Source organism: Tamandua tetradactyla, chromosome 4, assembly GCF_023851605.1.
Source record: "Tamandua tetradactyla isolate mTamTet1 chromosome 4, mTamTet1.pri, whole genome shotgun sequence".
Taxonomy (NCBI): Eukaryota; Metazoa; Chordata; class Mammalia; order Pilosa; family Myrmecophagidae; genus Tamandua; species Tamandua tetradactyla.
Genome location: NC_135330.1, coordinates 190,340,969 through 190,367,804, shown reverse-complemented (window position 1 = coordinate 190,367,804; position 26,836 = coordinate 190,340,969). Strand labels below are relative to the sequence as shown.

Sequence of the window (26,836 nt, the reverse complement as noted above, 5' to 3'; positions counted from 1 at the left end):
TTCAACTAGAGTTTTAACTCAAAGAGAAACTTTAAATTTCGTGCTGTCCGCTGGTATGGTGATGGTCTCCTGTACCAGCCAATCGCGCCTCACCTCCTAACGCTGTTTACCCACTCAGGTCCTCAGGATCCAGTCGGGGGCGGAGAAAGTCTGTTCCGGTCCCGCCCCCCGCCCGCTGGAAAACGAAGGACCAGCTTTGAGGTGGTGAGCCATATCGTCCCTCCACGCCAGGGGGCGCTGTGAGACTCGCGGCGGCCCCGGGTGCGCCAATACGACGCTCTCCCTCGGGATCTCTCTGCCACTCGGCGGCGGCCGGGTTTGGGGAAGGGTTTCCAGGAGACGGCGCTCGCCGGCCGCGCCTGCGCCGTGGATGCGGGCCGGGGGCGGGCTGACCGACGGTGGCACTGGCTGGTGGAGGCAGAGCCGCGGCTTTTTGTCGCTGTCGCCGCCAGGTTCCTCGTGCTCCATGATACGCCTGTGAGGCGGGCTGCCGGCCGACGTCTCCTCGGGATGGAGCACATCCGGACGACCAAGGTAGTCGGGCGCGGGCGAGCCATTTGCTTCCGGCCCGACGGGGCCTGCCTGGGGCAGAGGGCCTGGCCGCGCCTGGTCTGGGCAGTCGGGAACAGCCCGGGCGCCGGCGTGCTGCCGCCGCGCCGTCTGTCCGGAGTGGAGTCTGTTTCAGCCTTGGGGTACACGGGGATGTTGTGCACGCGGATGTTGTGGGGTGTAAGTCCCGGGGGTACTGGTGACCGGCCCCTCAGCGATGCACTTTTGTGGGCGAAATTTGGGTGGAGGCCAACATCCCGGCTGCTCGAAGGGGCTTTCCGTCGTTTGCCGCCTCGTCAGAAAACTGGAGGAGGGGGCTGTTCCCAAATTAATAAATACGACGGTATCTTCTCTGCTGACAGTTAATCTTCCCGTGTCACACTTTGCCTCGGTGCCCAGTTACTTAGATTTGGCATTTCCGTCTCTGTGCTTCAAACTTGAGTTATTGTCTAATTGTCCGTAGTCAGCTTAATAGAGAAGTTATAGGCAAGGGACAGTTATTACCCGAGATTTTTAATGGTCTTGGTGGAACTGTTCTTCATTTGAACTTATTAAATCCCATGCTTAATTTTTATGTATGAAAGAAATTTATTTGGAGAACGAACAAATATTCTTATGACACTGTTAGAAATAAGATATTAAAAAGAAAGAAATGACATTAAAAATTACCTAATTACTTTGCCAACATTTAAGTTAAATTTCAACGTTGGGAAGAAGAAAAGCCTAAATTGAGACCAAAAGAATTGACATGATTTGAAGATCACTTACAGCCTCAAGGAATTAGGGGGAGGACCTATCTGTGAACTCTTGACTTCCTGGATTTTGTTGAAACCATCAGTCAATTGTTCCTCAACTTGAAGTTACCATTCGTTTAGGGAACTAGCAGACATAAGTTACCTTGATTTGTTACGAGGAGCATTTGAGATATGTGTCTTTAAAATGTTTCACAAATCTTTTAAACTGCATGTGGATTTTTTTTTGTTATACTTTTTTTTATTATTAATTAAAGAAAAAAAAGAAATTAACACAACATTTAGAAATCATTCCATTCTACATATGCAATCAGTAATTCTTAACATCATCACATAGATGCATGATCATCATTTCTTAGTACATTTGCATCGATTTAGGAAAAGAACTAGCAAAACAACAGAAAAAGATATAGAATGTTAATATAGAGAAAAAATAATAATAATAAAAAAAAGACACAAACAAACAAACAAAAAAACTATAGCTCAGATGCAGCTTCATTCAGTGTTTTAACATAATTACATTACAATTAGGTATTATTGTGCTGCCCATTTTTGAGTTTTTGTATCTAGTCCTGTTGCACAGTCTGTATCCCTTCAGCTCCAATTACCCATTATCTTACCCTGTTTCTAACTCCTGCTGGTCTCTGTTACCAATGACATATTCCAAGTTTATTCTCGAGTGTCGGTTCACGTCAGTGGGACCATACAGTATTTGTCCTTTAGTTTTTGGCTAGACTCACTCAGCATAATGTTCTCTGGGTCCATCCATGTTATTACATGCTTCATAAGTTTATTCTGTCTTAAAGCTGCATAATATTCCATCGTATGTATATACCACAGTTTGTTTAGCCACTCTTCTGTTGATGGACATTTTGGCTGTTTCCATCTCTTTGCAATTGTAAATAATTCTGCTATAAACATTGGTGTGCAAATGTCCGTTTGTGTCTTTGCCCTTAAGTCTTTTGAGTAGATACCTAGCAATGGTATTGCTGGGTCGTATGGCAATTCTATATTCAGCTTTTTGAGGAACCGCCAAACTGCCTTCCACAGTGGTTGCACCATTTGACATTCCCACCAACAGTGGATAAGTGTGCCTCTTTCTCCGCATCCTCTCCAGCACTTGTCATTTTCTGTTTTGTTGATAATGGCCATTCTGGTGGGTGTGAGATGATATCTCATTGTGGTTTTGATTTGCATTTCTCTAATGGCCAGGGATGTTGAGCATCTCTTCATGTGCCTTTTGGCCATTTGTATTTCCTCTTCTGAGAGGTGTCTGTTCAAGTCTTTTTCCCATTTTGTAGTTGGGTTGGCTGTCTTTTTGTTGTTGAGTTGAACAATCTCTTTATAAATTCTGTATACTAGACCTTTATCTGATATGTCGTTTCCAAATATTGTCTCCCATTGTGTAGGCTGTCTTTCTACTTTCTTGATGAAGTTCTTTGATGCACTAAAGTGTTTAATTTTGAGGAGCTCCCATTTATTTCTTTCTTTCTTCAGTGCTCTTGCTTTAGGTTTAAGGTCCATAAAACCGCCTCCAATTGTAAGTTTCATAAGATATCTCCCTACATTTTCCTCTAACTGTTTTATGGTCTTAGACCTAATGTTTAGATCTTTGATCCATTTTGAGTTAACTTTTGTATAGGGTGTGAGATACGGGTCCTCTTTCGTTCTTTTGCATATGGATATCCAGTTCTCTAGGCACCATTTATTGAAGTGACTGTTCTGTCCCAGGTGAGTTGGCTTGACTGCCTTATCGAAGATCAAATGTCCATAGATGAGAGGGTCTATATCTGAGCACTCTCTTTGATTCCATTGGTCGATATATCTATCTTTATGCCAATACCATGCTGTTTTGACCACTGTGGCTTCATAATATGCCTTAAAGTCCGGCAGCATGAGACCTCCAGCTTCGTTTTTTTTCCTCAAGATACTTTTAGCAATTTGGGGCGCCCTGCCCTTCCAGATAAATTTACTTATTGGTTTTTCTATTTCTGAAAAATAAGTTGTTGGGATTTTGATTGGTATTGCATTGAATCTGTAAATCAATTTAGGTAGGATTGACATCTTAACTATATTTAGTCTTCCAATCCATGAACACGGTATGCCCTTCCATCTATTTAGGTCTTCTGTGATTTCTTTTAACAGTTTTTTGTAGTTTTCTTTGTATAGGTTGTTTGTCTCTTTAGTTAAATTTATTCCTAGGTATTTTGTTCTTTTAGTTGGAATTGTAAATGGGATTCGTTTCTTGATTTCCCCCTCAGCTTGTTCATTGCTAGTGTATAGAAATGCTACAGATTTTTGAATGTTGATCTTGTAACCTGCAACTTTGCTGTACTCATTTATTAGCTCTAGTAGTTTTGTTGTGGATTTTTCCGGGTTTTTGACGTATAATATATCGTCTGCAAACAGTGATAGTTTTACTTCTTCCTTTCCAATTTTGATGCCTTGTATTTCTTTTTCTTGCATGTGGATTTTTAATAGATCTTTTAAAAATATTGCGTATACTATACAGAATAAAATTACAGGTACTAGAACTAATTCCCTTTTTAAATATATATATATATATATTAATAGCAGAAAGGTAGGATAAGTTTGGAATTCAAGCTGCTGGCACTTAAAATTTGAAATTAGGAGGATAGTTAAGTAAGTAACAAAACTATCACACGTGCAGAGATAGAAAAGAGAACTAGAGAAGGAATTAGATTAGACTCCATGATTCCAGATGTGTGTTATATAGTAGTTGTGTGCCCTGGCCTCCTGCACTGTATTGAACCTTGCCTTCACATCTTCCAAAATGCTTGCAACTGTATAGGACACAGTAGAAAGCAGTAAAAGTGAACTGAATTTAATAGACTAGAACACATTTCATTTCTAGGTGATGAGTGAACAAAAAATTGGAAAATTTTTAAGGACCTTTGGCTTATTTTAAGTCTGCTGTCCTTAAATTTATGATGGAAATATAAATTTGTTTTTGTCTGTATAGTTATAGCCCTTCTTATTTCCTTGCTTGGTGGCTTTCATTTTGTTCTGATGCTCCTGCTTGAACTACCAGTTGATGGACTATTTCGATTACTCTTCTGATTTAGTCTTCATTTTCACAGTGGACCCATACAGTTGTTTTAGGAAGGCCCTTTTGTGCTTTTGTAAAGACTACGAAATTTTTGACTATAATAATTTTCAATCCAAATTATTTCTCAGGTGTGCTCTTACATTGCTTGGGGTTATTTTTCTAGTGTTGGCCCACTATCCTGGAATAATCTTAAGTGGTATATGTAGACTACAATTAAGCACATATGTGCCACCACTGCTCTAGACACTGGATATACAAAAATGAGCAAGATAGACATGGACCTGATAATACATTCTGATAATTGTACATGCTATAACATTTTCTTCAGTTATTAAGACTATTGGGAAAATAACTTACTCCTAAAAGATTGATTTGAATATACAAACTATTTCTTTGTAATGCATAGCCTTCGTCTGAACATAGTTAATTTTCTGCAAAAATAGTTCAAAATATTTCAGAACCAGAAATGGATTGCTTTAGGTTTATTAGCTCTTTTGAGCTCTTGTGTAGTTTAGTCAGCATGGTGAAGAATGGACCGTATGATGGGACTAGTACTTTATTCTATGTTCATCCGTGTTTGAAAAGTAATAATTACTATTTGTTGAGTGATTATGTGTCAGTATAGTCAATTATACAATGTTATGTTAACTTCACAGTATTTACAATTTCACAAATGTAAATTTATGAATATTATCACTCATCTGCTTGCTAAATGACCCTGAGGAGGAAATACGTTTAGAGAGTTTAAGTTATCTGCTCAGTTAGCTCATGATGGATAGAGTTGGGATTTAAACCAAGGTTCCTCTCACTCCAAAAACTATATATGCTTTTTCCGCTGCTTCTCTAGTTTTAGTCTAATTGTTAAATTTGTATTAAAATCACATTTTCTTCCCCAAACCTCTTCTTGGTGTAAGTAAATAATGTTTTTGTAATAGTGTAGTTTATTGTATTGTTTAGGATCATTGTTTGTTTTATATCTTGCTAACCAGAGATCTATCAGATAAGATGTTTTAGCTGAGTACTAATTAAATAGCTTTAGCGTTTGAACATTCAAGAACATTTATATCATTCTGTTTTGGTCACATTTGGTTTAATAGCTGTATAGCATCAATAAAGAATGTCAAGTCTCTGAACTTGAATTTCTGAAAGAGCAATTTCCAAGCTATACTTAGAAACAGTATAGCTACTGCCTTTCAGTTGAGCTCTGATTTTGCCATAATGAGATAGTCCTGCCAAGAAACAATGAGAAATATGCAGAGACAGATCCTCTTTATGCTGTCCTTGTTCTTTCCCTGCCAGGCCCCAAGTCTTTGGCTGACATCATATATTGATGTCAAATGATGTGCTGTTTGTGACTGGAACTTTATAGAATGGAATGGAAGAAGGTTTTCCTAAGCCATATATGAAAGACTGCTTCCTAGAATTTGTTAAATGGAATAGCCCATTAAAATCTCAAATTGAGTTATTCCAAAAGTAATGTACAATTGAATCTTAGTTTCTTCCACCTTTTTGCCGTTAGAATGTGAGATGATACATTTATGTAGATAAATATTAACTATCTTTTAAAAGAGGTAGGGCACATAAAACTAAGAATGGACCAAAAATAAGGAGAAACTGACCTTAATTGTTTATGAAACAGGAACCAATAGGTTTTGAGGAGTACCTGAACACTTTTTCCCCAAGTTAAATGCTGTTCTGATTTTCAGTAACATTAGCACCATTTTACAGATGAGGAAACTGAGGTTTGAAGAAATTAGGTAACTTGCCCCTGGCACATACAGACCTACTAAGGAAGTGGTAGAGCTGGGTACTTAACTCTGGCCAGGTCTTTCTTATACCAGGCCTGTTTTCTTAACCCTTATACTCTATTGTTTCACATAATAATCTAATTAAGGGGGTTCCATAGTGAGATAGGGCAGTGTGAGAGGGAACAGAGAGGAGGTGGTGGTTGAGAGTATTGTCTTTTAGCTAGCTGATTATGAGTGTCTCAATCTAGGGAAAGGATCTGGCCCAGGAACATAGATTTGGGAATTGACAGTATGTAGTTAATAGTCGAAAATTTCTATTGTGAATGAGTCTATTCAAGGAGGCGTGTAGAAACTGGAGAAAAGAGTGTGAAGTTTGGAGCCCTGGATAAACTTACTACTTAAAAAGGGGCAGGCAGAGGAAGAAAGAGGATCCTGAGAAAAAGAATATTAGGATAAAATTGGAGGGTGTATCATAGAAAGGTAGGAATCTTCTGTGTTCCAGTTTTCTTCTCTGCTTCCTCCTCTGCTCCAGCAAATGATTAAGGTAATGCTCTAGGCCAGGCACTGTTCTAGATACTGGAGAATGGCAGCAAACAAAAGTCCTTGCTTTTAGAAAACTTATTTTCTAGTTGGAGGAGGCATATCAATAAGAAAAATTTATAAACCAAATATATAATGTGTTATATGGTTGCTAAATGCAATATAATAAAAATAAAGCTAGCAAGCGCTATGGAGAGTGCTGGGGTGGGGTTAATGGAGTACAATTTAAATAGGATAGTTAGGGAAACCCTTGCAAAGAAGGTAACACTTGAGCACAGATTGCAGGAGGTGAGCGAAACATTTTTACACTTGGGGATAAAGTGTCCTAGGTGGAGGGAACAATAAGGGCAAAACCTTATGTCTGGGATACCTGCTTGCTAAGAAGCAGCAAGAAGGCCAATATGACTAGAGCAGAGTGAGTGAAGGTAGTGAACATCATTGGAGAAATTTGACAAGTTACTGTAGGATCTTGAAGGCCATTGTGAAACCTTTGATTTTACCCTGAGTGAGATAAACTGTTGATGGATTTATCAGCTGAGTCCAGTGCTGCGGAAAACCAAAGATAGGAATGGAAAGTGTCCATTGTATTTATGATCTGAGGTTACTCTCTTCTCTGTTAAGAAAGACACGACTGTTTGATTTGATGATTTATGCATCCAGACAGTGTTCTAGGAACTGTGTATATGTGAACAAAAAAGATAAAAATCTCTGCCCTTGGGATACTTATGTTACTTTATGGGTGACAACTTGATGTATTCTTTCTTTTTGATAGCTAATATTTGGCAGGTTGTCTGTGCTCTGGAGTGTGAAGTAATGATTCTTAGTATTCTGAGTGGGTGCCTAGCTGTAGGGAAGGAGCACAAAAAGCCAGAGAAGCCGTGACAGTGCATTTTCTGTTTCAGTAATCATGGCATCCATTATCACGTAGTTGTAGAGTAACTACAGCTGTTGGCCATACAAGTTTGAGGAAGGCCAGTGTGCAATTCTCTTTCCCAGAGGCAACTTTTCCCTCTTAGAAGTGAATAGGTGTATCTGAGTTTTCTGAATGTGGTTGTGTGTGTGTGTATGTGATTCCCTGTCGTTTCCTTTCCCATTTCCAAATATGCACTCAACTGAAAATTGAGCTTCCTGTATAGACAGACCATTAGTCTGAAAAAGTACCCACATTTGACAGTAGTTCAACTTGGTGGCTCTTAAGGTAATGTGTGTTGGCATTTACCATTCCTCATTATAGTGTCCACGTCCATTTCCTTTCTCCTGACTCATCTTTTTCTTCTTTGTTTATTCTTTTTTTTTTTTACCCGTATGCTTTTCCCCCTTTCCCCATTTACTTTTTGCCTTACACCTATAATTAAACGACCTTAAACATTGTTTCTGTAGTGCCTCCATGATAGTGACCCGAAAGAGTTATAGTTGCTTCCTAAACATCTAACTGAAAATATTTCCAAGAAAACAGAGGAAAATCTGTAGCAACATCTATAAAATATTTTCCATTCCTTGATGAAAAAGGGAAATATAAAGAAGCAGTTGGTTTCTAGAAATTGGCTAAGTCTGTGGTTTGAAATTTGAATGTCTTTAGCAAATAAAAAGATTTGATTTCCTTTTGATTTTAGGATTTGCAACAAAGGACAGAACAGTGTATTTCCTTAGAAATTCTCTTATTTTCTTCAGTACTTTAGTTTATACTTAGAAATAATGCCTTAGAAAATTTCTGGCTAATTTTATTATCTGTCACATTCACACAAAGTGTGCCGCATTGAAGTGGTTCTGTGTGATGATTTTCTACTATTATATTTTCTGGATTTGAATATAATTTTGCACTACTAAGGCAATGAATGCTCCTCAATGTACTAAATTCACAATGGGCTCTCTTTTCTCTCAGACTTACTTTTCTTTCTCTATACCCTATCTTAGTGAATACAAATAGGTTGACAAGCTTGAAATCTTTAAGAAACCTTTGTTTCTCTGTCTTCTTCCTTTCTCACATCCGGTTTTTATCATCTCAAGATGGACTTTCATTTTATTTTCTTTGTCACAGCTTAGTCCAGGCCCTTATGTCTTTCCCAGGCAAACCTAAATTCCTTCATTAGCCTTTTACTTGGCTAGCCTGCCACAGTTTCTTCCCAACTCAGCATTTTCTACACATTGTCACTGGAGTATCTGGTCAGGATCTACTGTGCTTAAAACCTGTTTGTATACTTTAATCTGCAGCACAGATTCTCTTAGTACGTGGTTTGTTTTTTTTATCAGATGAAGTATAATACTCCTCCCTTATTATATTTATATATTTATTTATTTTCTTTGTATTCCTCCTAGTCAAGAAAATTCTGTTGATATTTGCTTTTGACATTTGCATTTGGAAAGCAATAATTTTTTTCCAACTATAGAGCATATCAGAATATTGAACATGCTTTTTAAACTTTCTGTGCATCCTCTTTCTTTCTCCATTTGAACTTATCTGCTCTATAGCTTAGCATGGAAGATGATCAGGACTCAATTTACCTTTCCAGCTTAAAAACATAGTAATTTTTGCCTACATTTATTTGAGCACTTTATCACTTTTTATTTTACAGATAAACTGTATAAAGTACCTGACATATTATGCAACTTTTCTGCAGCCCTTTGAGGGAAAGATTATTGCCCTTATTTTATAGATGAAGAAAATGAGACCCAGACAAGATAAGCGCTTTGCTCAGGATAATGCTTGGCCTTCAGTTAATAGCCAGAAAATTTTGTTGCATGAACTAGTTCATTATGTTTCCTGATATTGTATATTTATGTACTCTGTGTTCTTTAAAGATATGTGTGTCTTTGATTTCACGGATCAAAGTTGTAATAAGCTCCTTTAAAAAGGGCGAGGACTCATATGTAGAATGGAATGATTTCTAAATGCTGTGTTAGTTAATTTTTTTTAATTAATTAAAAAAAAAAAGGGCGAGGACTGGGCAAGCTGGGGCCTTAAATGTTTGGGACAAGTGTCTAAGATGGAGAAGGTATGTAACCTAATGTGAGTTAATTTTGAAAGAATATTAATGTAGAGTTAAAAGTTAGAAGGAGTATTAGCTGTATAAGAATGTCTTGATACTGAGATAATGAAATTTTGGCCTCCATCTCCTGAGATGATTGAGTGGATATGCAGTGGGGCTTGGATTTATACTTTTGCAAAATTTTGGAATGGATTCAGATGATTAGCTAGTCTTTGAAACTTGTATACAGCTGACCAAAGTTAGAGATCTAACAAAAGAAATTTCAGATAATTTTGGATGTAGAAACTGGGGAGAATAAGGAGATTGGCTTACAGTGTTGAAAAGAATATATTCAGTCTGAATTTCTCATCTTGATAGGACCCAGCAAGAAAAGAACTTATGTTGTACTATACAGCTCTAGTGAACAAGTGATTTTGCCTTAATTCATTGATAGGGTGGGGATAAAGGACTAAGAATCCAGACATGCATTAAAAAAAAATACAGATGAATTGTAATTGTACACTTTACTAGTAATTTGTCTACTTGTTAGTTTGTTACTACTGCTCACCCACTGTGTAGGGAACAAGTAACAAGAGAGAAATGAGGAACAGTATAATGATATGAAGAAGAATCTTATTTAATAAGTCTATTTTTCCACAAAAGAAACCACTGGTGTATTGTAGGCCCCTTCTCTTTTTCCCCTATGACAGTTCACCTTAGCACAACAAACATTTATTGTATCTTATACTTTACCAGCCATTAGGTATTTAGACATAAATAAGAGACAGTTCTTGCCCTGGGACATAGTATAGTCTTTAGTGGGACAGACAAATGAAACAGATAATTTCAGTATAATTTAGGAATTACTTTATTATTGGTGGAAGGGGCAGATGTAAAAAATATTTATGGGCTAAAATTGATAGGAATTGGTGATTAATTGAATGTTGGGGGTCAAGAAAAAGTCATAGGATGGTACCCAAATTTCCAGTGTGGTTTACTCGATGAGGATGGAGTGACATTAACTCAGATTGGAAATAGAAAACTAGGAACAGATACAGGGAGTGAAAGAAGTGAGTTTGATTTCCAGGTTTTTTTTTTTTTTTTTATTAATTAAAAAAAGAATTAACAAAACAATTAGAAATCATTCCAATCTACATGTACAATCAGTAATTCTTAATAACATCACATAGTTGCATATTCATCATTTCTTAGTACATTTACATCGATTTAGAAAAAGAAATAAAAAGACGACAGAATAAGAATTAAAACAATAATAGAAAGAAAAAAAAAACAAAAAAAACAAAAACAAAAAACCTATACCTCACATGCAGCTTCATTCAGTGTTTTAACATAATTGCATTACAATTGGGTAGTATTGTGCTGTCCATTTCTGAGTTTTTATATCCAGTCCCGTTGTACAGTCTGTATCCCTTCATCTCCAATTATCCCTTCTCTTTTTTTTTTTTTTTTTTAATTAACGGAAAAAAAGAAATTAACCCAACATTTAGAGATCATACCATTCTACACATGCAATCATTAATTCTTAACATCATCACCTAGATGCATGATCATCATTTCTTAGTACATTTGCATTGGTTTAGAAGAACTAGCAACATAACCGAAAAAGATATAGAATGTTAATATAGAGAAAAAAATAAAAGTAATAATAGTAAAATCAAAACAAAACAAAACAAAACAAAACAAAAACCTATAGCTCAGATGCAGCTTCATTCAGTGTTTTAACATGATTACTTTACAATTAGGTATTATTGTGCTGTCCATTTTTGAGTTTTTGTATCTAGTCCTGTTGCACAGTCTGTATCCCTTCAGCTTCAATTACCCATTGTCTTACCCTGTTTCTAACTCCTGCTGAACTCTGTTACCAATGACATATTTCAAGTTTATTCTCGAATGTCCGTTCACATCAGTGGGACCATACAGTATTTGTCCTTTAGTTTTTGGCTGGATTCACTCAGCATAATATTCTCTAGGTCCATCCATGTTATTACATGGTTCATAAGTTTATCTTGTCTTAAAGCTGCATAATATTCCATCGTATGTATATACCAGAGTTTGTTTAGCCACTCTTCTGTTGATGGAGATTTTGGCTGTTTCCATCTCTTTGCAATTGTAAATAATGCTGCTATAAACATTGGTGTGCAAATGTCCGTTTGTGTCTTTGCCCTTAAGTCCTTTGAGTAGATACCTAGCAATGGTATTGCTGGGTCGTATGGCAATTCTATATTCAGCTTTTTGAGGAACCGCCAAACTGCCTTCCACAGTGGTTGCACCCTTTGACATTCCCACCAACAGTGGATAAGTGTGCCTCTTTCTCCGCATCCTCTCCAGCACTTGTCATTTTCTGTTTTGTTGATAATGGCCATTCTGGTGGGTGTGAGATGATATCTCATTGTGGTTTTGATTTGCATTTCTCTAATGGCCAGGGACATTGAGCATCTCTTCATGTGCCTCTTGGCCATCCGTATTTCCTCTTCTGAGAGGTGTCTGTTCAAGTCTTTTTCCCATTTTGTAATTGGGTTGGCTGTCTTTTTGTTGTTGAGATGAACAATCTCTTTATAAATTCTGGATACTAGACCTTTATCTGATATATCATTTCCAAATATTGTCTCCCATTGTGAAGGCTGTCTTTCTACTTTCTTGATGAAGTTCTTTGATGCACAAAAGTGTTTAATTTTGAGGAGTTCCCATTTATTTATTTCCTTCTTCAGTGCTCTTGCTTTAGGTTTAAGGTCCATAAAACCGCCTCCAATTGTAAGATCCGTAAGATATCTCCCAACATTTTCCTCTAACTGTTTTATGGTCTTAGACCTAATGTTTAGATCTTTGATCCATTTTGAGTTAACTTTTGTATAGGGTGTGAGAGATGGGTCTTGTTTCATTCTTTTGCATATGGATATCCAGTTCTCTAGGCACCATTTATTGAAGAGACTGCTCTGTCCCAGGTGAGTTGGCTTGACTGCCTTATCAAAGATCAAATGTCCATAGATGAGAGGGTCTATATCTGAGCACTCTATTCGATTCCATTGGTCGATATATCTATCTTTATGCCAATACCATGCTGTTTTGACCACTGTGGCTTCATAATATGCCTTAAAGTCAGGCAGCGCGAGACCTCCAGCTTCGTTTTTTTTCCTCAAGATGTTTTTAGCAATTCGGGGCACCCTGCCCTTCCAGATAAATTTGCTTATTGGTTTTTCTATTTCTGAAAAATAAGTTGTTGGGATTTTGATTGGTATTGCATTGAATCTGTAAATCAATTTAGGTAGGATTGACATCTTAACTATATTTAGTCTTCCAATCCATGAACACGGTATGCCCTTCCATCTATTTAGGTCTTCTGTGATTTCTTTTAGCAGTTTTTTGTAGTTTTCTTTATATAGGTTTTTTGTCTCTTTAGTTAAATTTATTCCTAGGTATTTTATTCTTTTAGTTGCAATTGTAAATGGGATTCGTTTCTTGATTTCCCCCTCAGCTTGTTCATTACTAGTGTATAGAAATGCTACAGATTTTTGAATGTTGATCTTGTAACCTGCTACTTTGCTGTACTCATTTATTAGCTTAGTAGTTTTGTTGTGGATTTTTCCGGGTTTTCGACGTATAGTATCATATCGTCTGCAAACAGTGATAGTTTTACTTCTTCCTTTCCAATTTTGATGCCTTGTATTTCTTTTTCTTGTCTAATTGCTCTGGCTAGAACCTCCAACACAATGTTGAATAATAGTGGTGATAGTGGACATCCTTGTCTTGTTCCTGATCTTAGGGGGAAAGTTTTCAATTTTTCCCCATTGAGGATGATATTAGCTGTGGGTTTTTCATATATTCCCTCTATCATTTTAAGGAAGTTCCCTTGTATTCCTATCTTTTGAAGTGTTTTCAACAGGAAAGGATGTTGAATCTTGTCGAATGCCTTCTCTGCATCAATTGAGATGATCATGTGATTTTTCTGCTTTGATTTGTTGATATGGTGTATTACATTAATTGATTTTCTTGTGTTGAACCATCCTTGCATACCTGGGATGAATCCTACTTGGTCATGATGTATAATTCTTTTAATGTGTTGTTGGATACGATTTGCTAGAATTTTATTGAGGAATTTTGCATCTGTATTCATTAGAGAGATTGGTCTGTAGTTTTCTTTTTTTGTAATATCTTTGCCTGGTTTTGGTATGAGGGTGATGTTGGCTTCATAGAATGAATTAGGTAGTTTTCCCTCCACTTCGATTTTTTTGAAGAGTTTGAAGAGAATTGGTACTAATTCTTTCTGGAACGTTTGGTAGAATTCACATGTGAAGCCATCTGGTCCTGGACTTTTCTTTTTAGGAAGCTTTTGAATGACTAATTCAATTTCTTTACTTGTGATTGGTTTGTTGAGGTCATCTATGTCTTCTTGAGTCAAAGTTGGTTGTTCATGTCTTTCCAGGAACCCGTCCATTTCCTCTAAATTGTTGTATTTATTAGCGTAAAGTTGTTCATAGTATCCTGTTATTACCTCCTTTATTTCTGTGAGGTCAGTAGTTATGTCTCCTCTTCCATTTCTGATCTTATTTATTTGCATCCTCTCTCTTCTTCTTTTTGTCAATCTTGCTAAGGGCCCATCAATCTTATTGATTTTCTCATAGAACCAACTTCTGGCCTTATTGATTTTCTCTATTGTTTTCATGTTTTCAATTTCATTTATTTGTGCTCTAATCTTTGTTATTTCTTTCCTTTTGCTTGCTTTGGGGTTAGCTTGCTGTTCTTTCTCCAGTTCTTCCAAATGGATAGTTAATTCCTGAATTTTTGCCTTTTCTTCTTTTCTGATATAGGCATTTAGAGCAATAAATTTCCCTCTTAGCACTGCCTTTGCTGCGTCCCATAAGTTTTGATATGTTGTGTTTTCATTTTCATTCGCCTCGAGGTATTTGCTAATTTCTCTTGCAATTTCTTCTTTGACCCACTCGTTGTTTAGGAGTGTGTTGTTGAGCCTCCACGTATTTGTGAATTTTCTGGCACTCTGCCTATTATTGATTTCCAACATCATTCCTTTATGGTCCGAGAAAGTGTTGTGTAAGATTTCAATCTTTTTAAATTTGTTAAGACTTGCTTTGTGACCCAGCATATGGTCTATCTTTGAGAATGATCCATGAGCACTTGAGAAAAAGGTGTATCCTGCTGTTGTGGGATGTAATGTCCTATAAATGTCTATTAAGTCTAGTTCATTTATAGTAATATTCAGATTCTCTATTTCTTTGTTGATCCTCTGTCTAGATGTTCTGTCCCTTGATGAGAGTGGTGAGTTGAAGTCTCCAACTATTATGGTATATGAGTCTATTTCCCTTTTCAGTGTTTGCAGTATATTCCTCACGTATTTTGGGGCATTCTGATTCGGTGCGTAAATATTTATGATTGTTATGTCTTCTTGTTTAATTGTTCCTTTTATTAGTATATAGTGTCCTTCTTTGTCTCTTTTAACTGTTTTACATTTGAAGTCTAATTTGTTGGATATTAGTATAGCCACTCCTGCTCTTTTCTGGTTGTTATTTGCATGAAATATCTTTTCCCAACCTTTCACTTTCAACCTATGTTTATCTTTGGGTCTAAGATGTGTTTCCTGTAGACAGCATATCGAAGGATCCTGTTTTTTAATCCATTCTGCCAATCTATGTCTTTTGATTGGGGAATTCAGTCCATTGACATTTAGTGTTATTACTGTTTGGATAATATTTTCCTCCAACATTTTTCCTTTTGTATTATATATATCATATCTGATTTTCCTTCTTTCTACACTCTTTTCCATATCTCTCTCTTCTGTCTTTTTGTATCTGACTCTAGTGCTCCCTTTAGTATTTCTTGCAGAGCTGGTCTCTTGGTCACAAATTCTCTCAGTGACTTTTTGTCTGAGAATGTTTTAATTTCTCCCTCATTTTTGAAGGATAATTTTGCTGGATATAGGAGTCTTGGTTGGCAGTTTTTCTCTTTTAGTATTTTAAATATATCATCCCACTGTCTTCTAGCTTCCATGGTTTCTGCTGAGAAATCTACACAAAGTCTTATTGGGTTTCCCTTGTATGTAATGGATTGTTTTTCTCTTGCTGCTTTCAAGATCTTCTCTTTCTCTTTGACCTCTGACATTCTAACTAGTAAGTGTCTTGGAGAACGCCTATTTGGGTCTAATCTCTTTGGGGTGCGCTGCACTTCTTGGATCTGTAATTTTAGGTCTTTCATAAGAGTTGGGAAATTTTCAGTGATAATTTCTTCCATTAGTTTTTCTCCTCCTTTTCCCTTCTCTTCTCCTTCTGGGACACCCACAACACGTATATTTGTGCGGTTCATATTGTCCTTGAGTTCCCTGATACCCTGTTCAAATTTTTCCATTCTTTTCCCTATAGTTTCTGTTTCTTTTTGGAATTCAGATGTTCCATCCTCCAAATCACTAATTCTATCTTCTGTCTCTTTAAATCTATCATTGTAGCTATCCATTATTTTTTCTATGTTTGCTACTTTATCCTTCACTTCCATAAGTTCTGCGATTTGTTTTTTCAGTTTTTCTATTTCTTCTTTATGTTCAGCCCATGTCCTCTTCATGTCCTCCCTCAATTTATCGATTTCATTTTTGAAGAGGTTTTCCATTTCTGTTCGTATATTCAGCATTAGTTGTCTCAGCTCTTGTGTCTCATTTGAGCTATTGGTTTGTTCCTTTGACTGAGCCATATTCTCAATCTTTTGAGCGTGGACAGTTATCTTCTGCTGCTGGCGTCTGGGCATTTATTCAGATTTCTCTTGGTGTTGGACCCAGCAAGGTTGTAATATTTTTCTGTGAAATCTCTGGGTTCTGTTTTTCTTATCCTGCCCAGTAGGTGGCGCTCGTGGCACACGTTTGTCTGCGGGTCCCACCAGTAAAAGGTGCTGTGGGACCTTTAACTTTGGAAAACTCTCGCCGTCCTGGGGGTTCGCTAGCCGAAGCGGCTTGAGCCGGCCCGGGGTCCGAACGCAGGGAGGGTGTCCGAACGCAGGGAGGGTTGCTGGTCGCCGCAGCCAGGGAAAGAGCCCGTCCGAATTTCCTAGTCGGCCCTGGGCAACAAGCGTGGCGGGAGGGCGCCAGCGGCAGCGGCCCGCCCAAGAGAGTGCACGTTCCCCGGGAGTCACGGGGTCACCGTTCTCCGCGGCCTGGGGGTTTCCGATCCAATTCTCCCAGCCGGCCCGGGAAGGGGGAAGGGAGTAACTCCGGCCGCTTGCCACCCCGCCCGGTAAGGCCCGCGCGCCTCGGCGATCTCACCCGAGCTGCTTCTCTCAGCCAGCCAGCCGTTCCAGGATGGGGTACGCTGTCTTTTTTATCTCTGTTGTGGCTTTGGGCGCTTTCTGTATCGTTTCTACTCCCCTAGTAGGTGTCCTGCGGTCATCCTGGCCGCTAGGCTAGCGGGGTACCTCTGCTCCTCGGCTTCTCACTGCTCGCTAGACGACACTGAAAGGGGTTCGAGCTCGAAGGTCTGGGTCCAAGGGGCGCGCACAGGAAACCTCACTGCGGGTTTAAAGGACTGAAGGCCGAGTCAATTAGGGCATGAAGCAGGGTAGCTTTATTGGTAGAAGCTTATGCCATGGCCGCCAGAAGCTAAGAACCGATTTCCAGGTTTTTGACATGACTCTAAGATGTCTAAGTTGAGGCAGTCTAGCATGGTGGGAAGGCGTTAGGGCTTGGGAATTGGGCTACATTGAATTTTGAGTTGCTTTATCACTTGTTAGCTTTTATTAGCTGATTGACTTTGGGATGTTTATCTAGCCTCTCTCAATCTCAGCATCTCTGTCTTTAAAATGAGGATAGTAATAGTATCTACCATAAGAGTTGTGAAAATTAATATAGATTGTGTATGTTAAACACTTATCATATAGTACTGGGCACATAATAGCGCAATACTATGTCAAGAATTATTATTATATGTATAAAGAGAGATTGCAATTTAAAGCTTATAATTGGAGTTTATCTTTGAAAAATTTGGAAATAAAAAAACTGCATGTGGGCTTTTTAAAACAAAAAGAAACTTACTGTTTAATTAAATAATTGATAATGGTAATAAAATCAGACTTTTTTTTAAAAAAAAAACTACTTGTTGCCAGACACACTTTTTTGTCTTCTCTTCTTTGAAGTGTTACAAAGTGATGTTAGCATAATTTGTTATCTTCAGCAGTGATGAGTGATACTTTTATAACATTTATTTCCATATATATTAATTACTACATTACTACTCTTTGTAATACTTTGTATTTCTCTTTGTCATTAAAACTTTAGTTTAATTGCCTAAGGATTTGATATTGATGTTACAGTAATTGCTGTTCCTTGGCTCTATACCCTTATAAGCAAGGCTGAGCATAGTTTAGTAAAAAGTAGTTGATCCTATGGATCTTAAAAGGTATTTAAATTTAAGTTTTTGATTTGCAATATGTGGTTACCCTGAGGTCAGATTTTTAAGTAAGGAAAAAGTAGTCCTAAATAATGAAATAAATGTTGATCTCCAAGAGAAATCTTAATTCAGATTTGTAAAAAGGAACCAGTCCTATTTTTTTAAAATGCAATATATAATGATCTGATGGCTTTTGTATGTCACATTAACTGTCAGACTTGAGCTACGTAAATATATCTCTGAGTTTACAGAGGACAATTTTAAAACTTAATTCTTTGCCTTAAACATATACAGAATAAAAGTTTGGATTAAAAACAGATTGTTTAAATTTTGCATAAAAGTTTTAACTGATTTGAACAGTTGTTGCTATAAGCATAAAAATCCTTCATGGAAGTAAATTTATGGAGGTAAGGGAAGCTAATAAGCCTTTTAAATGGTAGTTATTGATTGCTTGGAAATCATAATTTCATAATTGGGGGCATTTAATTCTTGAACTCTAGTAAGGGAGAGGAAATACATGTAGGGGAAAAGTATAGATTAATAAAATAATGGTTAGTTCTCTAATTTTGAAGACATTCTCAATTTAAAGAATTCTACAGCCTGCCTCCACAGTGGTAGATTAAAATGTCAGTACTCTGGATATTTTACTTTTTTCCATAAAAAAAGATAACACTAAATACTATTTTCAAAGCAGTAGTCTCTGCACGTTCCTGGTCTACCTTAATCCGATTCTTCAGAGGCAGCCTTGTGTGTTCATATGTGTGTGTATATCCACTTGTTTTAATAAAGATATGTTACTTGACTTGTCAGCTTGAAATAACATATATTGACTCTTTTATGTGAGAAATGTTTTTGCTTATTTTATACTACACGTCTCCTTCTTGATCTAATATTTGTGTTAATATTTTTTTATAACGTTATTCTCTGTCAGTTACATTTGGAACTATAAATAACGTCTATGTTTTTTGTAGTTCCTTAATTCTCCCAAAAGATGTATGCAATTTAACAGTCAATATTAAGTAAACTCTTATACTTTCGAACAGAAGAAGGAAAAATAGTGAAAATGGTACATGTAAGTCTTGGGATGACAGAAAAAGAATTTATACTACTTTTGAAATGAGAAATAACATCTTGTTCTTTTTTAGGTTGAGCAAGTGAAATTACTTGATCGATTCAGTACCAGCAACAAATCACTAACAGGAACGCTGTATCTTACGGCTACACATCTATTATTTATAGACGCTCATCAAAAAGAAACTTGGGTAAGGAGGATCACAATTATACTGTTTAACAACGCTGTAATAATGGACTTGGCCTGTTGCTATATTCTGTTTTGAATATGTATTTACATTTTTTGATAATTGGCAAACTATCTCAAGTAAAAATTTTTTTTTTTTTTTTTAACATGGGCAGGCACCGGGAATCGAACCTGAGTCCTTGGGCATGGCAGGAAAGCACTCTTACCTGCTGAGCCACCGTGGCCCGCCCTCAAGTAAAAATTTTTGAGTAGCCAGATCACTTCAGCTCTTCCTCCTAATAAAAGAGAGATATTATGTGAAATGTAGAAAGTAGAATACCAGAAAGTCTTTTTTTGCCTACATAAATAATTATAAAATGCCTATTTGTTCCTTTTAATTAAAAAAAATTTTAAATAATACATACATATATATTAACAGATCAAATAGCGTAACCCACATAATTTTTATACCAAATTGTTGTTAGGGTGTTTACATTTACTTTTTGCTACTACAAACATTGCAGTAATGGACATCTAGTGTATGTTGCCCAGTGTATATGTGCCAGAGTTTCTCTGGGATATTTGCCTGGGAATAAAATTGCTGGATCTTGAATAGTGCATATTCAGCCTTCGTAAATGCCACTCTCCAAAGTGATTGTTCCAGTTTATTTTCTCAGTAGAGTATGACATTGTTCCATATCTCCAGCAATATACAAAATACACATTTTGAAATTCTTATCTGGTCAACTTTGTTGTCAACTTTGAAATTTTTATCTGGTGAAGGGGTAATTGTGATTGTAATTTGCTGATTACAAGGAGGTTATCCTTTCCTATATTTTGGCCATTCAATTTTCCTTTAGTTTTCTTTTGGGGTTTTTGTCTTTCTTTTATTGTTATTTAAGACTCTGTCAGATATATATGTCATAGCTTCTCACAGTTTATGTGTTGTCTTTTTGTGTATGTTTGTAAATGTATGTGTCTTAATTAAAAACTAAAATTTTAAAGATCATTTTTTTCTTTTGTGATTTTATCCTGTTTTGGGCCTTAAATCCTTCCCTAAGTCAAGTTTGTAAAGATTCCCTTATATTTTGTTGTAAAAGCTTGTTTTACCTCCATATTTAAGTTGTTGATACATCTGGGAAATATTTTGATGTATGGAGAGATAAAGGCTTTCCGTTACTTTCTTCATATGGATAAACCCAATGCCATGTATTGATGTTCCATTCCATTCATCTGTATTACTAGCTCTGCCATAAATAAGCTTCTGTATATGTGTGGGTCTGCTTTTGAGCTCTCAATTCTTTTTGTATTGGACTGCTGTACCATACTGCTTATAACCTTAGGTTTTTAAGAAGTCTTGTTATCAAGTAGGGCATCTACTCCCAAATTGTTCATCATAGTTGTCATGGCAGGTTTAGGCCCTTTGATTTTCCTTTTCTAATTTAGAATTCATTCGTTTATTTTCTCTTCACAGAGTAAACATTTATTTAGTACATGTGTATTTTGTATCACTATTCTAGGTGCTTTGGAAACAAACATCAATAAAACAGATAAAACTTCTGTCCTCATAGAGCAGGCATTCTAGTTCGGGGAGATAGACAGTAAAACAGAATAAATAGATAAATAAAATGCATAGTGATAAGTGCTAAGCAGGAAAAGGGGCTGGAATGTGGGGTTTATAGGTCTGTGTGCTTGAGAGGTTGGGTTGCAGCTTTAGATGGTATGTTCAGGCAAGGCCCTTGGTGAGAACATTTGAGTCAGGCCTGAAGAGGTTGGGGCATGAGCCGTGTGAGTATCTAAGGGAGTGTTCTCACCAGAGGGAACAGCAAGTGAAAGCTCTGGGGTGGGAGTATACCTTGTTCATTTAAAGAATGCTGATGAAGTGGAGTGAGGGGGGTGTGTAGTAGGAAATGAGAGCAAGTAAGAGTAGAAATGTAATGGGGGAGGGGGAGTAGTAAAAGGTCTTGACACGTTCCACCAAAAACCCTGTGGGAATTAACATTGAATTTTTAAAATTAATTTAAGGAGAATTGAGATCTTGACAAAACTTGAGTTTTGTATCCCTAAAGCTCTGTATTTAGATCTTCATTAATGTCTTCCAATCAAGTGTTATACATTCCACTCTGGATGTGATAATCTTTTGTTAGATCTAACCCATAGATAATGATTTTTTTTTTATACCTTGAGATGAATTTAAATTATATTTGAAAAAACACTGCCTTGCTATGAAAGAGCAGTTTATTTTTGTATATTGATCATATACCTAGCAACTTTGCTGAACTTAATTTTTCTCTAGCTTCTCTTGAATATTTTATGTGCTTTAATCATTTTTGCTATAATTAAAGACAGTCTCTGTTTCTGTTTTTCCAGTGTTATGCCTTTTCTTTCCTTTTCTTCTCCTGTTGCGCAGAGCAGGTCTACTAATGTAATAGTGATGTGTTAATTTGGAAGCTGTCGGAATGAGATATACCAGAAATGAAATAACTTTTGTAAAAGGAGAATTTATTAAGTTAAAAGTTTACAGTTCTAGGTCTACAAAAATGTCCACAGTAAGTTATCCAGAGAAAGATACCTTAATTTAAGGAAGGTTAGTGGGTCAGAAACAGCTTTGTCAGCTGGATAGTCATGTGGCTGGCATCTGCTGGTCCCTTGCTCCTGGGCTCTATTGCTTTTAGTCTCTGTTCCTGTCAGGATTCCTCACTTTGATTGCTTTTCTGGGGCTGGCTTTCATCTCTTGGCTTCCCTTAGCTCCCTCCAGGTTCGGGCTTGCTTAGCATCTCATGGTAAGGCACACAGCAATGTCTTCAGGAATTCAAGCATCTTCAGACATCTGTGTCTCTGCTGTCTCTGTCGTTTCTGTAGGCTCCAGTCATTTCTGAGGTTTCTCTAAAATGTTTCCCCTTTTAAAGGATTCCAGTAAACTAATCAAGACCCACCTGGAATGAGTGGGGTCACATCTCCATCTAATCAAAAGTTAATACCCATACTTGAGTATGCCACATCTCCCTGGAGATGATCTAATCAAAAGGTTCCATCCTACATTATTGAATCAAGATTAAAAGAAACGGCTGCCTCTACAAGATGGAATCAGGATTAAAACATGGCTTTTCTGGATGTACATAATACTTTTCAAACTGGCACAGATGAATAGAAAATATTATGTGATGCATTCTTGTCTTGCTAGTGATTTTAAAAGGAATCATTCTAGTGTTTCATCAAGGGTAATGTTTGCTGTAGGTTTTGGTTTTGGGTTTCCATCCTTTATTAGGTTAATGATGTTCCCTCTATTTCTAATATACTGATAGGGTGCAAAGTGCTTTACAGGTATTAAACCATTTATACCTTATAGTAACCATATGAAGTAATTTCATTATTCATAATTATCCCTATTATTATCCTTATTTTACAGGAATCTGTAGTAATCTGGGATTAAAGGGTACAAGTTACTTGCCTAACATTATACATGGAGCAGGGATTCAAATCTAGGTCAGATTACTCTTGACTGCACAATTCCTACTTTCTCCTGCAAAAAAAGGTGGGAGAGATGGGAGCAGGTTTTAGTCATGCTGATTATGCCAGATTTTGTTATCTCCATTCTATAGGTGAAGAAATTCTATAGGTGAAGCCAGGGAGATTGTGACTTGTTCAATATGATACAAGTAACCCAGAATAGTGAATGAGCTTGGACTTTCCTCTCAGATAGACTTGGACTCAGTTACCAGCTCTGCTGCTTATGGGCTGGGTGACTATTAGGGTGCTTTCTAGTTTAAGGAAAATACCTGATGAAAAAGTGGCACCAAACCTCTTAAAGCAAGAAGAATGGGTGGGCTCCTCCTCGGTATCCCCGTTTCCTTTTGATCAGAGAGGAAAAGATTGTCCAGAATGCCTTCAGTGGGCTTTCCCTACCAACTGATTGTTTGGAAATGGGACACATGGCAACCCCCACCTGCATGGAAGATAGAAAGAAGGTTTCTGGCATTTCAGTTTTTTATAGAAAAAGGGTGTTGCAGCAAAGGAAGGTGGAGAAGAATGGCTTCCTAACTGTCTGGTAGAAAATGTTTAACTTTTGAGTCTTAGCACTTCTGTAAAATGGGGATAGCATCAGTAATCATGTAGGACTTTGTAAATCTTAAATGAGATAAAATATGAAAAGCACCTGTGCCTAAAACATATTAGTGACTCAATAAATTGTAGCTGCTTTTACTATTTCTCTAAGCAGTCAGTCGAATCAAGATTAGAGTTCAGCTAATTATGTCTGTCTCCTTGTCCAGGGGATCTCATTGTTCAATGATACAACCTTAGAGAACATGTCACATTTTCCCCTCCCTCCTTCCATCCATTCTGTTCTCTTCTCTTCTTAAAGTGGCATGTGAAATATTTGCTTGTGTAATTTTTCACTCTAGTTACTCTTCCTTTGTCTACGTGCTTCAGTGTCTTCCGTATATGTTCTCATCTCCTAGAGATAGAAATGAAAGTTTCCCATGCAGCTTTTGTTTCAAATGTTGAGAACTTAGTTTTAGTTCTTAGCCTGTCTCAGCTACAAGATATCTGTGTTTTTTTTCTCTCCTATTGTTATCTTAAAAATGCTTTTTTATCAGTATTTTCCCATGTCTCTACTGAGTGAAGTCTGTTTAGTATAATAGAGCCATAGAAATTAGCATTCTAGGTCTAAAAGGGACCTTAATAGTTTTTGATCCTTCTTCTTTTAAAGGTATCATTTTTTTCAAGATCACGTAGCTAGTTAGTGGTAGAGCCAGAACCCTTCATCATTCTCTTCCTGCAAATAACAATAATTGGAATTATAATATTGATTTAATAGTAGTTAGTCTTTTGTCCCTTTTTTTCTAATTAGATGTTACTATTAGATCATTTTTAATAACTTGGCACAGGTCCACTACTATAGATGGTGGTGGTGGTAAATCTTAGCCATAAGTATGGACTACATATGTGTGTGTGTTAATTGCACATTTTTAATTTCCATAGGGCAATTTTTTGCCTCATTAATCTTAATTTTCAAGCTTTCCCAGTTTTTAAATTAGTTTTATCTTACATACAAACTTTAAATTTAATATATAATATGTTTAATATAATGACTGTTAACATGTAATTAATTATAATACTGCAATTACATTATGCCTAGTATATATATATATATGTATATGTTTATAGTATGCATACTCATCCATCCTTCACCCTTTCACAAAAATAAAAGGCAGGCTGAAATTTTTTCCTAGAATTTATTTTTATTTCTTGGATTAATTTGGGATGAATTGATCTCTTGCTATGATTGAGTCTTCCCATTCAAGAAGCTGGTGTGACTCTGAGACCTTTTGTTTTCCATAAAAGATTGCTATACATACTTTTAGATAAAAGGCATGATTGATACAGAGAAACAGGAGAATTTTTTTAGTAGAAAACAGAATATTTTTGGTAGTAGCTAAAAATGATGTGTTTAAAATGCCACCAGTATTGAGTTTATAATGAATCTTTTTTTTTTCTTTTCATTGATTCCATAAACATTTATTGAACAACTGTTTGAAGGAACGTGGCACATTTGAGGCTCCAGATACTGTGTGAGGTGCTGAAGAAGTAGTGGTCTTAATCTTAGCTGCAGTTTTGGTCCTTATGAAATATGCAAAATCTAGCTAGAGAATAAAAAACAGTCACCATACAACAAGTCACTTTTGTACCAGGTTGAATGAATGGAAAGTATAGGTTGATTGTGATAAGAAAATGAAGGTGGACTAACGTAATTGGGTTGAGGAAGAGGGCACATCAGACTATACTTCTCAGGGATAGGAGTTTTAGGCAAAGGTCTGAATTTGATGCGAGGTTCTTAGGTGAAGAGGTGAAACTACATTATCCCACTTAGTAGGAGCAACTCAGAGCCTGTTTGAAGGAGCGTGGCACATTTGAGGATCCAAAAGAAGCTGTTGTGGCTAGAACATAGGGCTGGTTAGAGGGACTTGAGATGAAGCTGGAGAAGTGGGAAATAGCATTACTAGACTGCTTTTTTTTCACACTTTATAGCATTCTTTAATATTTGCTTTGTCATCTAATACTGACCAAATTTCCAGCTGATTTGATGCTCCACTTGGAGCCATTTCCTGATTTGGCCATGGTAGTCTATTGAGTAGAGTCTTCAGTATCATCTTCCCAGGGTGGCCAGGACATGTAGTTGCTAAAGGTGTCACTTGATTCAGCTGCTACATCTTCAGTAGCAATTTTTTGAGGCTCCTACCCTTAAGTCTCAATTCTTTTTTTATCCTGTATATTCTGTTTTAAAACCGAATTGTCCCAAAATCCAGATATCTTCTTTGTCTTCAACTCTTCCTTTAATCGTAAATTAGTTCCTTTAGACTTCGGAGATTTACATGTTTCGAGTAGATGATGTTCACCATCCTTATTAAACAGAGAAGTCACTTCCTTCCAACCTTGGAAACTTGTTCCCTGAACCTGTGCAGCAGTGGACGGTGTCAGCAGCCTCCCTTCCCGCAGGCCGTCCTCCACCTCTTCCTTGAAGGAGTCCTCCAGAAGTGCTTGATCTTGTTCAGCTTCCCCATGCTCCTAAGCAGGGTGTTCGGGCACTGGAATCTGTTTTCTTCCCTCTCCTTGGCCACCCACTGGCAATTGGGTGAATTTGGACCCTGTTCTAGTTTGCTAGCTGTCGGAATGCAACACACCAGAGACGGATTGGCTTTTAATAAAAGGGGATTTATTTTGTTAGTTCTTCAGAGGAAAGGCAGCTAACTTTCCACTGAGGTTCTTTCTTATGTGGGAAGGCACAGGATGGTCTCTGCTGGCCTTCTCTCCAGGCTCCTGGGTTCCAACAACTTTCCCCGGGGTGACTTCTTTATGTATCTCCAAAGGCCTGGGCTGAGCTGAGCTGTGAGTGCTGAGATGAGGAATGCCGAGCTGCTTGGGCTGTGCTACATTGCGCTCTCTCATTTAAGCAGCAGCCAATTAAGTCAAACATCATTCATTGCAGCAGGCACGGCTCCTAGCCGACCTCAGATATAATCAGCAACAGATGAGGTTCACGTCCCATTGGCTCATGTCCACAGCAACAAAACTAGGTGCCTTCCCCTGGCCAAGTTGACAACTGAATCTAACTACCACAGACCCCCTGCATTTCCAACTGTCCCCAATGCTAGCTGCTGCCTCTGCCACCCTGTGGCAGCTCCTAGGTAGAGTGCTTTTTAAAGATAACACAACTGTATTGTAGAAAATAGATTAGAAAGGGCCATGAGTAAATATGAAGAGATATTTTAGGAGGCTATTTACAGTAATTCAGGTACAATGAGGACATTACAACTAGGAGGTAGAAGTGAAATGGAGAGAAGTAAAACAGGTTATAGAGATATTTAGGAGGTGGGATCCTTAGGATCTGGTGATGTCTTGACTATATGGGGTGATGGAGTATTATCAGATTTCTGATATTATTTCTGGCTTGGGCATTTGTCATTTCAAAATTTTAAGTTTGGGAGTGTCCTGTAGCATTCAATACTTTTTATTTAAAGAGCACATCTAACATTTGTGCACTCTGGAAGAGAATACGATATTTGGTACTTTTTATCA

At 37.2% G+C, this 26,836-nt stretch overlaps 1 protein-coding gene and 1 pseudogene across 2 annotated transcripts in view; one reads left to right on the top strand and one right to left on the bottom strand.

Annotated features, from left to right (window-relative positions):
* Positions 1 to 320: 320 nt before the first annotated feature.
* MTMR6 (myotubularin related protein 6) overlaps positions 321 to 26,836 on the top strand; it is a 50,397-nt gene continuing 23,881 nt past the window's right edge. The window contains exons 1-2 of one of the 2 annotated variants that reach the window (XM_077158854.1): positions 321 to 534; positions 19,167 to 19,283. In XM_077158854.1, coding sequence (XP_077014969.1) covers positions 511 to 534; positions 19,167 to 19,283 — 141 coding nt within the window. In that variant the 5' untranslated portion in view covers positions 321 to 510. The remainder of the gene's footprint in view (positions 535 to 19,166; positions 19,284 to 26,836) is intronic. The other variant, XM_077158855.1, reaches the window with a different exon arrangement.
* LOC143679670 (testis development-related protein pseudogene) lies at positions 25,295 to 26,390 on the bottom strand (annotated as a pseudogene).